This window comes from Lycium barbarum, chromosome 5, assembly GCF_019175385.1.
Source record: "Lycium barbarum isolate Lr01 chromosome 5, ASM1917538v2, whole genome shotgun sequence".
Taxonomy (NCBI): domain Eukaryota; kingdom Viridiplantae; phylum Streptophyta; class Magnoliopsida; order Solanales; family Solanaceae; genus Lycium; species Lycium barbarum.
In genome coordinates this window covers 12,738,457-12,757,497 of record NC_083341.1, presented here as the reverse complement: position 1 = coordinate 12,757,497, position 19,041 = coordinate 12,738,457, and the positions used below count along the sequence as shown (strand labels likewise).

The following is a 19,041-nucleotide window of genomic DNA, read 5'->3' as shown; positions in this document are numbered from 1 at the left end:
AATCTCACCAGAAATTTTCTTCTTGCTACCATCACTGCTTATTTTAGCTTGTCTCACAACAATAACATTGTCACCCATATGGCTGCTAGCGGTGGAGGCAGAATTTTCAGCTAAACAGGGGGGATTTACCTTAGGCAAGCTAGGTGAAACTAATAAAGTTATTTTTCAGATTACTAGTGCATGGCACTACAAAACGACGAAAAGTGACATAATTATCTAAATATTGTATTTATCAATACAATACAATACAATAAAATACAATACGATACAATACGATACGATGCAATACAATACGAAACGATGATACATTGTCATCAGACGATACATAAAGGTTTGAAATATAATTGAATTTAAGTGACCTAACACAATCGGATTGATTCATCTTATTTTCTTAGGTGACAACTCCACCCTTTTAAAATAGTAGTTGAAAATTATTCAAAAAGAAAGGAAGTGGAGTACAAGCACCACTTAACTTAACAATCTAACAAACTTTTCAAAGTACTATAACCAAATTACATTATTTAGTCAAATATACCATAAATATATTTTCAGGTCAACATATTTGACCTTTGTATTTATCTATTAGGCTATGGTATTTTATCCTGTCTGCATACCGGGAGGACCACGTTTTCCTGGAGGTGCTGATGTCCTTGCTGGCTTCATAATTCCTGGTGGCCTTATAGTTATTCTCTCTTTTCCATGTTTTTCCTGTAATTTTGAAGGAAAAAAATATAACATCCTTTAATTATAAATCATATGTTTCCTACTATCAATTTTGTATGACGATGTTAAACTAAATGTAAAATATTAAAAATTAAAGATTTCTAACACGTTAGCAAATTGTATATAAAGTACCAACTAAGTGGGTGTCTGAAAAAGTCATGTCACTAAGAGACCTTTTGGATCGGCTTATAAGTTGGGCTGTTTTCAGTTTTTTTGAGTGTTTGGCTGATCAGCTTAAAGTCATTTTGTGCTTAAAATAAGTCCAAAAGAATAATTGGGTCTGTTTGGCTTAGCTTATCTAAAGAAGCTTATAAGCTACTTTTTTTATGTCCATCCAAACAGGCTCTAAGAGGTCGTTTGGTACGGGGATAAGATAGGATATCCCAAGATAAATTTATACCATCAACTAAATACAATATAAATTTAATTCCAGACTTCATTCTGGATATTCCATCTTATCCCATCAAATTAGGTGGGATAAATTAGTCCAAGAATTATAATCCGGGACAATAATACGCTAACCAAACTGGGTACAATGAGAATGTTAAGATCAAATAATTTTCAAAAAGAGAAAGATATCATTCTTTGTAGGACATATTAAAAAGGAAAAAGTGTGTGCGCGATAGAGAGTAGAAAAAAGTATTTCGGCCAAATAATTAGGTAGAATCTTAAACTTGGCAAGATTTGTAGGTTAAACACAACCATATAGACACTTCGACTTGATAAATATGTGTCTCTTTGAATTAAAAGTCAAAACAAAGAAAAATTTGCCGAGAGGATTTCAAAATTTTGTATTTGTGACATTATTATATTTCAGATCATGTGGATCCCAATTATTTTGTGAAATCTAGCATAATCAATTACGTATATACAAATTGTGAACATGAAATTAACTAATAGAAAGATATACAAAATTAATATAATAAAATGTCGAAGGAGAAATTAAGTTACCTCCTCATGTTCCACTTTTGATTTTTCTTGTGCATCATCTCCTGGCGGATAATATTAATGATTAAAGATTTAAAGTTTCCCAAAAATTATACTCTTATTAACTTCTTTAAGGTGATTCAAAAAAATATTGTATTGAAGCAGATGAAAAAATAAGAAGAAAAATAAATACTTTTAGACATATGAAGAGATGATACCTATGATCTTGATATCTTCGGATGGAGTCTCTTTTTCAGCTCCTCCCTGTAATTTTGACGAAAAAAGAATCAATATCCGTCAATAATAAATGATATATCTGTCTAATTTTATTGAGCATGTTTGACTGGCCATGAAGCAAATTGTATACAAAGTATGAAATTCATTGTTTTAAATGAGTTGTGTTGTATATAAGGATGACAAATGGGCAGGTTGAGTTGAATTTGAGCGAGTAAAATGGCTGAAGTCAATATACAACTTTACTCAAAGATAAATTGGATCGAGATGGACTAAAATATAAAAGAGACTTATAACATTTATAAATGGTGATGCAAATGCAATTTGTTAGATATCAAGAGCAAACGGGCAGTACAATATAAGAGATATGTTTCCATGAATTAAGATTGAACATTATAATTTACAAGAAAGATTTTGGAAGTGGATGATTTTGAAACTTTTACCTCGCTTTGTCCCGTGAGCAAAACTAAAAGTTTTAATAAGTTTTGCGCTTTAACTTGAATATTTGTCCATGAGGCAGTGGAAGGGGTGAGGGACGAAAGGAGGGGGAGGGATCAAATGTATAAGATCATCCATCTTTAATGTCATTGAACGTAATTTCCTGGCTTGAACATTTTCATGAGTCAACATTGAAAATCATTATGAATTTATTTGGGTTGCTGATTTTTGATGAATTAAACTTGGGTATAAACCAAATCAACTCATTATCAAAATTACTTTAGTTCAAACTCATTAAAACTTGACGTGTTGGAAGATTACATTTGGTTTGATCGATTTTGACAAAAAAGTGCTCCGTCTCTTTTCTTCATATCTAACAATAGAGAATAAGCCTTATGGTTTATTCTCAGTTTTGAGGATATCAATATAATGATTATTAGTAATATAATGTAAAGGAAAGAACAGAAATGAAAGGAAATTAAAAATCAAAATAAATAAAAATTCGCAAGAGCGATTTCAATTTTTGTTAAGCAACAATTGTAAATATTACCATTGATAACAATAAAAGCAAAAATACACCTAAGAGAGCACCTAATCCCCCCTTAATCACCTTCTATGAAGGGTGCCAAGAGAGTTAATTAGGCCTCTAATCGGACTAGTTCCATAGTAAGTATTGAACAAATTTCAAAATTTTGAGACATTATTAGATTTCAGATGAGGATCACGAATTATTTTGTGACATCTAGCATGGATGATTACAGATATATTACTTATGAACATTTAATAAACAGATAGAAAAATATACAAAAATAATAAATAAAAAATTCGAAGGAGAAATTAAGTTACCTTTTCATGTTCCACTTTTGGTTTTTCTTGTGCATCGTCTCCTGGAGGATAATATCATGATTAAAGTTACCAAAACATAATATTAATTTCTTTAAGATGATTCGGAAAAAAAAAAAAAAAACTTCCATGAAAAGAAGATGAAAAATTAAGAAGAAAATTACTTAGATATATGAAGAGATAATACCTATGATCTTGATATCCTGGGATGGGGTCGCGTTTTCGACTACTTTCACTTTTTCATCTCCTCCCTGTAATTTTGAAGAAATAAAAATCAATATCCTTCAATAATCAAATAATATCTCCTTTGTCCAATTTTGTATATGATGCTTGACTGAATACGAAATTTAAAAAAAATTAAAGAAGACATGTGATATTTAAGCACATTGTATTACAATGTCCCAAAGCTATCATTTTAAAGGAGTGACAAATAGTGTGATAAATAGGCGAATTATGCCAAAATTGAGCAAGTCAAAATGTGTTGAAAATAAACGAGTCATTATTCAACGTTGCCCGAAGATGACGGGGTGATGAGCTAAACAATGAGTTATAACTCGACCCACCCAACTTGACTCATCATTTTTATAATTCCAAATTATACATTTTATGACTCCATTAATATAAGACAGACTTATAATACAAACAAAATGGTGATTCAGATGCTCTATTTGTTAGACATCAATACCAAATGGAATCAAAAGTACATTTTCATAGGTTAAAATTGAGTATTTTCATGGATCAAGATTGAGCATTAACATGTGTCTATTAATTGGAGTGTTGATTTTTGATGGGTTAATTTGGGCTTAGCTCAAATCATTCCATCTTTAAAATCACGGGTCAATACTAGCACTTTTGGTCCTGGAATTATTGGTTAATTTTTTTTTTTGGTCGCTATGTTATTTGACTAGGCATATTAAACTTTCAATTAATTGAATTGCGCACTTTTAATTCCTTTACTTGTGAACATTCACAAATTTATCATAATTATTAACCATTTCACTACTTAATTACTTGTGTATTAAGTTAAATTTGTCTTGTTACTTCATATTTGACGCTGGTATAGTTTTATAAATACTCAAATACTACATATTTAATACATGAAAGGACCAAAAACACACATCTTGATTAATTGAAGATCAAGTATGTTAAGTCATATATCACAAGAACTAAAACTAGAATTTACCCATAACTTAAGGCGACAAAGTGCTCTATCCCTTAAAACTACTCTAGCTCAAATTTATTAAAACTTGATCGTGGGAGGCAGGCTACAAGGGTTTGGATCAATTTTGTCGTCCATACTTGGGTATTGGGTCTCAGCAATGAAAATGTCAAGATTAAATAGTTTTTCAAAAGAAAATTGTCATTCTAAAAAGGAAAAAGTGTGAGATAGAGGGAGTTGGGGAAAATTATTTCCTCATGTAATGTCCTTCCTCTTTTCCTTCCATCTGCATTTTCTATTTTGAAGGTTGGGATAGTGTAATGAACAATTGAATAATAGAAGAAAAACTCACTACAAGAAAGTATAGAAATGGCAACAAAAAATTTAATATTTGGCAACAACTTAGTTTTATTGTTGGCAAATGAATTTTTTTATTGTCAAAGCATTTAATTTTGTTGCCATTGTATTGATTATTGTTGCAAAAAGTACTTTTGGCAACAAAACAAAAAAATTGTTGCACGTTGTTGCAATATCAGCCGTTGGGAAAAGTCTATGCAACAAAAAAAAAAAATTCTTGTTGCCATAAGTACTTTTTGGAACAATAATCAATCTATGACAGCAAAAGAACATTTGTTGCTTAATATATTTTTTCTTATAGTGAATAAAAAACAAAAGTTATTAGGTTTATTGTAAAAATGAAATAAACTGACAGAAAAATGTACAAAAATAATAAAAAATAAGTCGAATAAGAAATTAATTAAGTTACCTCCTCATTTTCCACCTTCGGTTTTTCTTGGGCATCATCCCCTGAAGGATAATATCATGACTAAAGTTACCAAAAATTCATTTTAACTTCTTTAATATGATTAAAAAAATAATTAAAAAATATCTTCCATACTAAAAGAAGATAAAATAAGTAGAAAATTACTTCGACATAGGAAGAGATGATACCTTTGTTCTTGATATCTTGGGAAGGAGTCTCCATGGATTTTCTTGGTTTATTTCAATGGTTCAGAGATGAGCTTTATATACTCATCATTGAGCATTACTGTCTTTTTCCTAAACTTATAATTACTTAAATTATAATATACTTATGTTTTTGGGTTTCTCACCTGGTGTCCCGTGTCCGCATTCGGGATTCGCGCCGCGTAGGGCTCATTCGGGGGAAGTGCTCCCTACCAAGGATATATTTATACCTAAAATTCGAACCCGATATCTTTGATTAAGGGAGAAGCGACCACATTCATTGCACCACATCCTTTGGTGGTTAATTATTTATATTATATAAATATATAAGTGTAAATATAATTATACATTATTAGTGAATTTTAATTTGTAATAGTTGGTTCGTTATCATATGTACCATATTACCAACTAATTTTTATAATAAAGATTTGGGATAACACTTTTAGTCCTTCAATTATTGGTAAATCTTGTTTTTATCCTCGCGATATGGTAAAACATGCATAACCTTCAATTAAAAATAGTGTGCACCTTTGGTCTCTATGATTCTGAATTTTCTCAAACTTAATGAATTATTTAATTATACATGTGTTATGTTAATTAGTATTGTCACTCCATATTTTGAGGATAATTAATTCTACAAATAATCTAAATTTATGATATTTCCTATATAATAGACTAAAATATACATTTGCATGAGTCAAAGGTTAAGATCCCGTTAATGGTGGTTGTAAATATTTAATAGTCATTACATGCTGATAAGCACCTTTAAGTGTTTAGATTAATAATAAGCAGCTATATATTTGGATGAAATTAAAGCATATGTTGAAATTGATAACAAACACTTGTAAGGAAAATGATGAACAGCAAATATGTAATAAAGAAGAAGTTAGAGGTTTTGTTTTGTAAAAGGTATTTTGTGAATTAGAAAATAAATAGTTAAAAATTTGATTAAACTAAAAGTGTCTATAAGATGAGTTCAGGGTGATCAAATTTTGGCTTTTGGCTTCTAAGCACTTTGGGTATATGTCAAACGCGTAGATAAGCTAAAAGGTGCTTCGAAGCCAGTTTGACCAGTCTATACTTTATAAGCTTAGTCAAATACCTTCTAAATGTACTCAGTCAAATATTACAAAGGCTAAAAGTAAAATTCATCAATAACTTGAGGACCAAAATTAAAGTGCCTTGATTGTTAAATTCCTTTTATACCATGAGTGAATTGAACTTAAAGGAAATTTTAGCACGTTATAAATGTTACGAACTTACAATAATGGAGTATATTCAATCATGAACCACAAGAAGTATATACAATAATTTCACCTTTTGATTGTGTGTCGAAGAGATAAAGAGCATGCAGTTTCCATCATACAGAAAAGGGGATTTTGATAGTTCGTGGCAAATTTACTTTGCAGACAATAGTACACCGAACACTTGTATGCAAAAAAAAAAAAAAAAAAACTATTGAGAGTTTGAGACCACATAACGGATAAAGTGTGATGTTTTCGGTTGTCTGGCATTAAGTTTATTTTGAGTCATTCAAAATTTAATGAATTTTTTATAAATAAAACGTCATTTTTTTTTTTTTGTGGAAAGATGCATTCAAATTTTATAGGACATGAATACAGTTGAAAAGATGTATCCAATTCTTGTAAAATAATGTATTTAACCCTTTACAAAAGAATCTAAACTTGAAGCGTCTTACATTTGATCTTTGATCTTCTATCTCCTCAAAAGTCTCTTTTCTTTTTATTCCGAATTTTCTATACAAATAGTTGAAAGATTTAACAATTTTCGAAAGTTTTATTTAAGTGCACATTAAAAAGTTCTTGAGTGGGTTGTTATATTTTAAGAGTAGAACATCGGTAGAGACAAAATTCCACTATGAAGTAAGCACTTTTCATAATATGTCTAGAAACAGTTTTTCCTTTGCAAAACTCTTATCTCTTCTTTTCCAGTTAACTATTGTGTCTTGTTTGTTGATCAAATGTATTCCATTTCTAATATTTTTCCAACAGGTAGATGCGTTTATTTACATAGAAGTATAATATATAGCTGGATCATTTGTCTGACGAGTCCTATATTAGTTCCTTCCGATTACGAACTTCGTGCACATACTACTAAATATAAATTCATTACTTAATTACATATAGTTTTATGCAAAACATATTTACTCAAACATATGTATCATTGCCAACCAACGACTAGACAATTTTCATTCGTTTTTTTTTTTTTTTTAATTTCGCCGTACGGTGGCATGTTTTTTTTTCCATTCATTTTAAGTATGAAACAGTTCACACCATTGTCTAAGTCATACTTCTCCACTCCACGTAAGTCGAAATCGAACAAAATTTAATTACCGACTCACTGTATCGTACAAATCAAAACCAAACCTATAAGTATCTTATCATACCGAAATAATTTTGTACGGTCATGATAGGCTATTTTTAAAAAATAAAAATTATCAGATCGAAAATTTTAAAATCGTACTGTACCTGAGCACCCCTAGACGAAGGTACGTTTATAGAGTTGTGACTTGTGAGCTGGAAACTGGAAATGATTGCTTACACGTAAATTGAAGAAACTTTGAAGGTTCAATGTGTGCTTATCTTGCTTATGAACAAGGTGAAAACCGATACTATTGTCTAGAAAAGCATTTTGTCCAAATATTATTTACTCATAAGACATAATTATTTTTTAAATATTTCTTAAAAAAAGAAGCTGAAATTTAAAGAGTGGGGTCAAATCCAATTCCTTCCACAACACTTCAAAAGTAATAGCACTGGGGCTGCGATTAAAGTTTTGGTCCCGTTTCAAAAAAGTTCAGCAAAAGTAAGTTGCGTGCTAAAATTTGGAGCTTGCCGGTCAGAAATTGACCATAAATTCTAGCGGAACCGGCTCCTCTCCAGTGATTTTCTCTCCATTTCGTCCAGTAGCTACTTAGATTGTTAACACGTGTTTCATTAATGTAAAGAAATGGATCAGATGCCTAACTCAACCTCAAAAGCTAGCTTATGAGGGGAGGATTGCCCAAATTCATATAAGGAGACCACCCATCTCATTAACCACCGATGAGAGACTTTTTTTCATTCTTCAACAATTAAAATTTTAATGACCAAGATCTGTTTAGTATTTAACCCCGGTTTACATAATCTTTCTTCTTCCCTTAATTACCTAAGTTCAAAATCCAAGACTCTCATCAGCATCCTTCTTCGCATTCTTTTCTCAGTTTCTTAATTCCTTTTTCAGAAGAGAATCAAGGTTGTCAAGAATTATATCCAGGATTTACTTAAATTGATAGAAGTCAAATAGACAATTCATATTTAGAGATACGGAAAAAAAAAAGAAGAAAAAAATCAACATGTAAAAAAACATCTTTCGTTCTTAGTATTGGGGTAGCAAAATCAGACTCTTTTCTGTCCATACTATGAATCCAAGCACAGGTCTCATTGAATGAAGTTTTTACAAATTATAGTGAGCTCCAATATCCTTATGGACTGCCAACATTTTCAATTTTTCGAGTATTACATCTAGTCTCTTTTTTGTTTTGTCTTCTTTAATTTTGTTCTATTCTTCTATGACTACCTGGTAAATACTAGTCAGAAAAGAGTTCCTCAATTAAAAAATGGGTGGAACATTCAACTGAGTTCCGGAATTAAAAAATGAGTGGAACATTCAGTTGATTCACTTTTGCTTATCAGATTCACCCACCAGATACTAAAAACTCATTTCAAAACAAGACATGTAAGTTCAAATTCAACCTACAATCTTAATAAACGAAAAGCTCTTGCACGGATTCCAAATTGTTAAGGCTTAGTTGCAATTCTAAAAAGGACAGGAGAAGAGGACGATGAAATGGGTGTGAATTTGGGTTCGTGAAGAGGGGAGCAAGTATGGGTTCTATGAGAGCGAAGTAACTTAACCACAGTTAATAAGATAAATCAAATCTTGGTCGTTAAACTATTAATGGGATACGTGTCAAAAATCTAAATGCTCAACTGGACGAAATGGAGAAAATACTACTGGAGAGGAGCCAAGTCCAATTCTAGCGGATCGCCATAAGTATGAATAGATGGGCAAAGATGATGAGTCGTGAAATTACGCGATATTCGATGCTAATTCCTTAAGTTTTTGCGACTCTTTAAGCACTTTTGTTGTTACTTGTTGTGTTTTTATGTTGTTTTGTAGCAAAATGGATCAAAATTGACCAAAATGGAACAAAATAGAGCAAAACAAGCCAAGTAGCTGAAATGAGTGATCGGAAGAAACCAAGTGAAAAGAAAGTCAAAAAGAGGTCAAACTGGACATTTTTGCAAAACTGTCAAAACTGGACAGTTTTGCAAAAACGGGCAGAATTGCAAAAACAGAAATATGGGGGCAGATTTTGACATTCTTTTGAACTTGGAAGAATTAGAGGAGCTACAAAAGAGAGGCTTAGGGCAAAACATTATCATCTTTTGCCATTTTGCAAGCTTGGAGTCTAGGGTTCATCTACACCACACTTTGGGGTTGAAGATTTGAAGATTTGGTTGAGCATTTCTTAAACCTTTAATTCATTTCTTCAATCTCTTGCTTTGTATTGTATATCTAAGTGTGTAGTGTTTATTTTCTTCACTTGAATCTTGTTTATGGAAATATTCTAGGATTAAAGTGTTGGATGAAACTCTTGTTTTGCTTATGTATTGAATGATTTTTATTGCTATTGAAGTGGGTCTTTGTTGATTTAATTAATCTCGTTCTTGAATGTTTCCAAAGGGATTAGCTAACCCTAGGACTCACCCATTTACTTAGATTGAGCTTGGAAGAGGAAATCTAGGTTGAGAAAGATTAATTAACAAGAATTTGGGTCATTAAACTCATCTAATAACTTGAGCTCGGAAGAGGATAGTTACTTGAGGTTAAATTGATTGTGCCTAATATCACACTCTAAGGCTTGGAAAAGCTTAGAGTGAAATTCATTGATTTGGTTGGAAGACTTTCAATGAGATTTTAGAAATCATTATCTATTGACATAAACCCGTTCTTAGTTGTAAAATCGTGAAATACATTGGATCGTTACTTGAGTGTAATTTCCTTTGTATCCAAACTTGTGGCCATTGATCATTTTACTCGCTTTCTAGGTTAGTTTATATTTTTGCACTAATTATAATCTTTTCCAAAAACCCAAAATATCATTTATCGTTTGGCTTTAGCTTAGTTGGTGAAAGTTCCTTACTTTCTTAATCTCCTAGCATATTGTTCCCTGTGGGATCGACCCCAACTCATAGTTGGGTAAATATATTGCATACGACCGTGTACACTTTCTCTTTGAGGAGTGTATTTGGACGCTATCAAAAGACCTATCTTGCCACAAGTTCTGCCAATCACTAGGTAGTATAAATTGTGTCTCTGTATTGGAACACATTGTTCACAACCCCTAGTGGATCACCATGACTTTTTGATGTATGGACAAGGAATTGTCTTGCCACATATAAGTCCTGGCGATTAACAGGACTTTAGTATAATTATTTGTTTAGTTTTGAAAGAATCAAATGAAAAAACACATTCAAACCCTATTTTTTATTTATAGTAAACGTGTGTTTGCACATAATGTGTTTTAACTAATTTTTTGTATTAGTTATTTAGTGAATGGGGAAAATCATAATTTCAAGAAGTAAGTAATACGGAAAAAAAAAAGTTTATGGGTGTTTCTATGCCTTATCCCTTTAAAATTAGAATAATATACGTTGAACAATGCCGACTGTTGAGCATGATAATAAATCAAACTGTAATAAAGACCTATGATAATATAACTTATATATACACATATAATAAAGAGTTTAAGTTATATACATCGTCAGTATAAAAAAAAATATTCCATTAGATCCCTTTTACCTCCTATAGCAGGTAATTAATTAACTTGTTTTATTTCCAAGATTACATATCTCACATTTTAAGGAGGCTTACCTGTAAATATTCTTTTAGTGACTTGTAACGGTGGACAAAAACAAAAACAAACATGACATATGTACGTTATATGTTAGGCCAATTACGAACTATCATTAAGGCTATTTTCCAATCTTGTTCGGCTCAGAGCGATCACTTGAATATAACGGTATTGATCGATCTACATAAAAAATTCGGACTTTCCTTCCTAGGATTGTATATCTACAGAATAAAGAGAACACGCAACACACTAAGCTCCTTCAAAAAAGAAGAGATTAATTACTTCCAGATAGCCTTTTCCCCAAACCCTAACCAATGAATGATAGGTCGACGAGTTAGGATTTTGAGTTTCTAGATTAATTTTTTTTAGAAAAAGACTACTTAATTATTAGTTTCTAGATAAATTATATTACACATATTCAGTGCATTTATTAGCATAAATACAGGGTTTGAGTCGAAGCTACTAAACTCTGCCGAACTTGTAATTAAGCACAACTATATATTTCTCCATCGTTCCGCCCCTAATGACCTGATTATATAAAAATATCTTCACACCAATAATGTATATAACTTAACATCATAAACTCTACATTATCTTACCCACACTAATAATAGTTAGAGGGATCCAACTAATAACATAAAGACCCAAAGATCATTGTACTCATTATATCCTTACAAAGACTCAATTTCAGGTCCATCTGTGTATAGGGTTTCGACATCCTTTGATTTAACCACACGTTCAAAATGTGCCCTCATGTACGTCATCTTGCCGTTGATAAATAATTTATACGTATTAAATAATTTTTTTAACACAAATACAACATGCTAGGACCAAGCTAATGAATTCTGTTGAATCCATAATCAGAATTGTAGCTTCGTTCCCGACCCTGGTGACTTGATTGTGTAAACAAATTCTTACACTGACGATATATATAGCTTAAACTCTACCATAAATCCCTCACTAATCATTTTTAGAGGGGATCAACTAATAATAAAATTAAAAGACCCAAAGATCATTGTATACTCATTATATTCTTACAAAGAAAATACTCAATTCAGGTCCATCATTTGCATCTGGGCTCAACATGTATAGGGTTTCAGCATCCTTTGATTTAACCACACGTTCAAAATGTGCCCTCATGTACGTCATCTCGCCGTTCGGCCCTTCCACGTCGGATTTTCCGGGCAAGACGCCGGCGCCCATCGACACTGGCTTGATAATCTCCATCACATTGAGATCTTCTTCTGTAGCTTCTCTTTTCACACCATAGCCATTTTTTTGCCATTACAATACATTGTCCATAATGGTTCTTCAAGAAGATTTATCTTCTCCTTTTTGTCCCTTTTCTCACATTCTAAAGCAATCCTCACCTAACCAATTAGGAAGCATATAAAAGGTATCAAAAATAGAAATTGAAGACTCAATGCCGGAATCAGAATTTTGATAGATTCAAAATATGATAAGTAAACAGATAGAAAGACTGAGGAGATTTAACATATGATATATACTAAAAAAAAGATTTACATATCTATGTAATGTAATTTTCTAGATAAATTATGTCAATTGACACCCCTCAGACAACGGCCGCTGTGCCACAGAGCAGAGTTATATAATTAGCTCTATAAGGCCATCTGCAACCTTGCACCATTTTTTGTGTTTTGGAGCTCCAACCTCGCACCATTTCTTACACCATTTTGGTGTGTGAAAAGTGTTACACCAAATTTGGTGCAACATTATTCATCAACACCATTACTATTCATCAATATTTTATTATTATTTTTTATTTTATAACACTTTTAATTAAACATATTATAAATTTTAATTTTTTCATTTAGGTCCCTAATATACCTAAATATTACCTAAATATTTTTTATGTAATATCTTTATAATATTAATTTTACATCTCAAAAGAAGAGGGTTCGGACGAACCCCCTTTGGCGCTTACTGGCTCTGCCTTTGTTCACGAGCCACAATCTCTAAAGAAGAAATACTTCACGACGAAACAAGAATCATGTTGAAAAGATGTTGAACTTGCATCCGGAGTTTTGCAATCTCATTTTGCAATTATTGCAGGGCCGCCACGTTTTTGGAGAAAAAAAGTGCTACATGATATATTAACTACATGTATTATACTGCACAACATGATAATCGAGGATGAGCGTGATCTTAATACACCAATTCAAGATGCTTGGGAAGGTCCAACTCCAACAGTAGAAATGGTAGTAGATGAAAATTACCGATTTGAACAATTTTTAGCTCGACACGAAAAAATTAAGAACAAAGATGCTCATTTTGCACTTCGTAACGCATTAATAGAGCATTTATGGGAGCAACATACTAATCATAGAAGTTGAATATTTCTGTAGAAATTAAAATAAATTTTACCATAATGTAATATTTATTTAATTATATTTTATCAATGATTTCACTTTTATTTGAATTATTCATTAATATGTATAACATATAATATTTGCTTACAATTTATATTATTTAAAAATTTATAATTTTATATTAATGGTTATATAACAAAGGAATGTGAATTACATGGGATGAATATGTACAAAAGAAAAAAAAAAGAAAAAAAAGAAAGGATTTGTTTTATGAAATAAAAAAATAAAATTTAAATAAAAGAAAATAATATAATATAGAAGAGAGAGAAGAATATAAAAGGAATATTTTTTTTTTGGTGTAAAAAATAGTATAATAGGTTGGAGTTAATTTCCACCATTTTAACTTGCATACATCACATGCTTTTACATTGAGGAAAATCAAGTCGTTGATAGTTTAGCTAAAATACTTTTGAAGATGGTTTGTATTATGATTCCTCGTCCAATTTTGTGACAAATAATATATATATGGAAAAGTCTTAAGAGGGACAAAATCTACAAGAATGGTCCCTTCATGTAATATGATGCCAATATAAGTACATATATATACCCCATTTTATCCCAGTTTATACGACACTATCACTATCTGAGAAGTCAAACAGTTTTTTTTTTTTGCTATGATTTTCTAAAACTCCTATATTTGTTGATTTATAGTAGTGCTTTACACGTAATTTTCAAATGTGTAAATTTTACTCAGAAACTTTACGTATAATATTAAGGAATTCAACAAATGTGTGATTTAGCCACGAAATTTTTAGCTACGGTTGAAAATTCGTCACTAATTATGCACTTTCCGTGACAAAAATTACATTTCCTTGTCAAATGCACGATTCACGTACTTTTGGTGACGAAGAAAAAATTTCATAGCTAATGTTTTGTCTACGAAGCTTTCCCGCCAAAAAAATGAAATGGCGCCAATTATCGAGTAGTTTAGCTACAAAATTGAGGACATTGGCGACGATTAGTTTTGTCGCGAAGCTTGTTGACAATTTGTGACAAATCATTATTTGTCTTTAAATTAGCTTAAGTTTGGATACGAAAAGGTTTCGTCACTAATAGTATGTAATCAAATTAGCGACATAATAATATTTGCAGTGAAATGGTGTAAACTTCGGCGCCAATTATCGGGTAGTTTTAGCTACAAAATTGAGGACACTGGCGACGATTAGTTTTGTCGCGAATCTTGTTGACAATTTGTGACAAATCATTATTTGTCTTTAAATTCGCTTAAGTTTGGATACGAAAAGATTTTGTCACTAATAGTATGTAATCAAATTAGCGACATAATAATATTTGTAGTGAAATGGTGTAAACTTTGGCGCCAATTATCGGGTAATTTTAGCTACAAAATTGAGGACATTGGCGACGATTAATTTTGTCGCGAATCTTGTTGACAATTTGTGACAAATCATTATTTGCCTTTAAATTCAATTTAGTTTGGATACGAAAAGGTTTCGTCACTAATAGTGTGTAATCAAATTAGCGATATAATATTTGTAGTGAAATGGTGTAAACTTTGGCGCCAATTATCGGGTAGTTTTAGCTACAAAATTGAGGACACTGGCGACGATTAGTTTTGTCGCGAATCTTGTTGACAATTTGTAACAAATCATTGTTTGTCTTTAAATTCGATTAAGTTTGGATACAAAAAGGTTTCGTCACTAGTAGTATGTAATCAAATTAGCGACATAATAATATTTGTAGTGAAATGGTGTAAACTTTGGCGCCAATTATCATATAATTTTAGCCACGAATTTGAGTATATTGGTTACGATCAACTTTGTCGCTAATTTTGTTGACAATTTGTGACAAATCATTATTTGTCTTTAAATTCTTTTAGGTTTGGATACAAAAAGGTTTCGTCACTAAAAGCATGTAATCAAATTAGTGACATAATAGTAATATATGTAGTGATATTGTGTAAACTTTAGCGCCAATTATCATATAATTTTAGTCTCGAATTTTGAGGCTATTGGTGATGATAAGTTTCGTCGTTAATTTTGTTGACAATTCGTGACAAACTATTATTTGTCTTTAAATTCATTTAAGTTTTGGATACGAAAAGATTTCGTCACCAAAAAGCGTCATATAGGGGTTTTATAGCCACAAATTTTGGGTTTTTTAAGCCACAAATTTTGAGATATGGTGACGATAAGCTTCATCGCTAATTTTATTGAGAATTCGTGACACACCATAATTCGTCTAAATTCGTTCAAGTTTGGATACGGAAAGATTTCGTCACTAAAAAATATGTAATCAAATTAGAGACTTTATAAAATCTATAGTGAAATGGCGTAAACTTTAGCCTTTAACTATATATTATTTGTTACCTTAGCTTTTGCACTAATTTTACTAATAGTATAGACAATAGTGACAACATAGATGAGACCATTTATGGCTTTATCCTAAAGCATCAGATTATGTCAAACATTTACCGAATGATACCTCAGATTTCACATAAAAGATATAATGTAGAAGATTCGACAAATAACAAATCGGAGAAATAAAAAGTGCTTCATAAGACAGAACATCACAAATTCTCCAACCTCCTTCACCTGACATGGCAGGGATCTTTTCAAATCTTAAAACCTTGGTTAATAGAGGAAGCATTAGACGATGAAACACACAATCCTAACTAAATTTGATGAAAAATCCAACATTTCTTTTCTTGGTCTACAACGAATGAAAAAGTCCCTAATTTCAACTCATGTTACCACTGAAGGAGGAATTTCTGAGGGTTAGGACAAAGAGATCAGTGAGAGGAAAAAGAAACTTGCATATTTTAGTGTAACCAAACAAAGGAAGAAAGAGGAGTAGTAGCAGAGCGAGCGCACACAAAAAAAATTCGAGAAACAACTCTGTTTCAGTCAATTGTGCTACTCCTAAGTCCTAACAAACAAAGCACACCATTGAGTATCACCAACAAACATAAAAATCAAGGAACAACAAAACCAGAAAGTAGGAAAGGGAAAAATCAAAATACTGATTTTCGACAATAGAGAAAGAACGTGATGAACACAAACTTATAACGACAAGAATAGCCGTACTTTCAATTCGAAGCCCAGCAAACACACATGTGCAAAAGAGGTCCTTTTTCATCCCAATTCCGAAATAGCTCTTTTTCACATGAAACTATGAATAAGGGCGATCAATGTACCAAGTAATTCTCCTCACAATATCTAATAGGATTGAAATTATAAAACTGGTATATAAATGAACTAAAACCCACCAAGAAGCAAGAATTTAACCATCAACTAATACTCTAAAGAAGGCCTTCACTACTTTCGTTTACCTCTTGTTCTTTTGTTGCACCTACAAACCATAAAAAAAATTGATCTATATCAAATTTTTTGGTAACTAACAATTTCCATTAATCACCAGTAAAGCTTTACATTGCCATAGCATAGTTCATCCCTAACTAGCTATCTAAATCGACTAACTCATTTACAAACCCATCCTATACTTGTAATTACAACTCAATAAATCAAAAAACACATCCCTGAATTAGTGATTGAATTCCAGGTGTAGCTCTGACATTGCAAACGTAGGCAAGTTCTCGTGCAACTCTCTCCACCTCTCTGCTTCTTTTCTCAAACACCCTTTGGTTTCTCTCTATCCAAACAGCATGGATGACTTCGGCATAAACCATTCTGAACAGTCTAGCTCTTTGCGATCTCCGTTCTCCATTAATGATTACCCATTTCATATATCTTTCCCACGTATTAGTATTGGGTACTGGTAGTTTAATCCAGTGAAGTATTCGAGCCTATAATCCAAGTGCGTACATGCACGAAGCATACAGATGGTCTCTGTTTTCAGCAGCAGCTTCACACAGATCGCATGTTGGTTCGACTTGCATCCCCATTTTAATAATCTGTCGGCCGTAAGCATCCTCCCATGGAAGTGAATCCACATAGTAAATATTGTCTTTGGCCTTGCATCGTTTTGGAACATCATGCTTTTCCATTTCACTGGTTCATGTCTCTCCAGGAGCTGAAAATAAATATTTCTGATCATACTCTTACCTGTCTATTAGGATTGGAGACTTGCTCTAAGATTCCTCTCGTACCAATGATCTGTCTGACCATCCAGCTTGCCTGTTTGGGCATAGTGGCTGTTTGGACAGTTTAAGCCTTAATGTAGTAGTCGTGGATCCACCTCATCCATAATTTATCCTGTTTGTTAGCCAAATCTCAACACCTTTGTGCTATTGCAGCTTTGTTCCTTAAGGTCAGATTCGTGAGGTTCCAACCACCACTTGCTTTAGGTGAGCTGACCCTATCCCAAGCCACTAGGACATTTTTTGTGATGGCATTAGTTCTCGACCACACATAGCTTCGACAATAAGCCTCAATTGCTTTCACAACATGAGCTGGTAGTATATATAATTGTGCCCACTATGCTTGAATACCAAATAAAACAGTTTGTACTAATTGCATTCTACCTGCATACAAAAGCTTTTTTGCAGTCCATGAGGATATCCTTTTGACAATCTTCTCAATCAGCGGTTGCCATTGTACTAGAGTAATCTTCTTAGTAGCTAATGGAATTCCTAGATATTTAAAAGGAAGTTCCCCATGTGAATAACCAAGGAATTGTAGTATTTTGGTCCTCTTGGTCGCTGCCACTCCCCAAAAATATACTAAGCTTTTGCTCAGATTTGCTTGTAGCTCGGGGCATTACTACTACGGCTACTATCGACCCGAGCCCAAAGAAGGAAAAGCCAGATGCTAGGGAAAACTTAAGAAAGCAGTTATGAAGTGCTGAAGCTGAAGCTATGTCAACCCTTGAAAATAGAAGTAGGTCATCCGCAAAGCTAAGATGAGTGATTCCCAATTTTGAACATCTCGGGTGGAATTTAAAAGTCTTGTCTTCCTTCAAAGTGTTGAAGCCTCTACTTAGATACTCCATCACTATCGCAAAGAGGAAGGGTGAGAGGGGGTCTCCTTGTCTTAGCCCCTTAGCTGCATGAAAAGGCTCTATGGACTCCCTACAACAACAACAACATACCCAGTGAAATCCCACAATGTGGGGGTCTGTGAAAGGTAAAGTGTACGCAGACCATACCCTATCTCGGAAGACAGGGAGGCTGTTTTCGAAAGACTCTCGGCTCAAGAGAAATAACAACGAGAAAGGTTAGATAAGCACAAGCAGTTCAAAGCAGAATGCAAATGAAACTAAAGAAAGCGAATAAGTCAAAATAAAGCAGTCTGAAAAAAGGGAGCAGTAGCTACCACAGATAAATAAGATAATTAAAGTACAAGAAATCACATATAGTAGCAAGAAACAAAGGGCAATAGACTATAGATCAAAACAACTACCTACTAGCCTTCTACCCTAATCTGAGTCCTCCAAAACCTCCTATCTAAGGTCATGTCCTTGGTAAGCTGAACCTGCGCCATGTCCTGTCTCAGCACTTCTCCCCAATACTTTTTCAGCCTACC

The 19,041-nt window shown here is 32.6% G+C and overlaps 1 protein-coding gene across 6 annotated transcripts in view; it reads right to left on the bottom strand.

Moving 5' to 3' along the window:
- Window positions 1-204: 204 nt before the first annotated feature.
- LOC132640492 (systemin-like) overlaps window positions 205-19,041 on the bottom strand; it is a 48,337-nt gene continuing 29,500 nt past the window's right edge. For 2 of the 6 annotated variants that reach the window (XM_060357095.1, XM_060357098.1), the window contains 6 exons: window positions 5,096-5,131; window positions 3,353-3,418; window positions 3,169-3,209; window positions 1,869-1,914; window positions 1,675-1,715; window positions 205-708 (listed from right to left, as the gene is read on the bottom strand). In XM_060357095.1, coding sequence (XP_060213078.1) covers window positions 598-708; window positions 1,675-1,715; window positions 1,869-1,914; window positions 3,169-3,209; window positions 3,353-3,418; window positions 5,096-5,131 — 341 coding nt within the window. In that variant the 3' untranslated portion in view covers window positions 205-597. Of the gene's footprint in view, window positions 709-1,674; window positions 1,716-1,868; window positions 1,915-3,168; window positions 3,210-3,352; window positions 3,419-5,090; window positions 5,132-19,041 lie in introns of all 6 variants that reach the window. The other 4 variants (XM_060357094.1, XM_060357096.1, XM_060357099.1 and 1 more) reach the window with 3 other exon arrangements.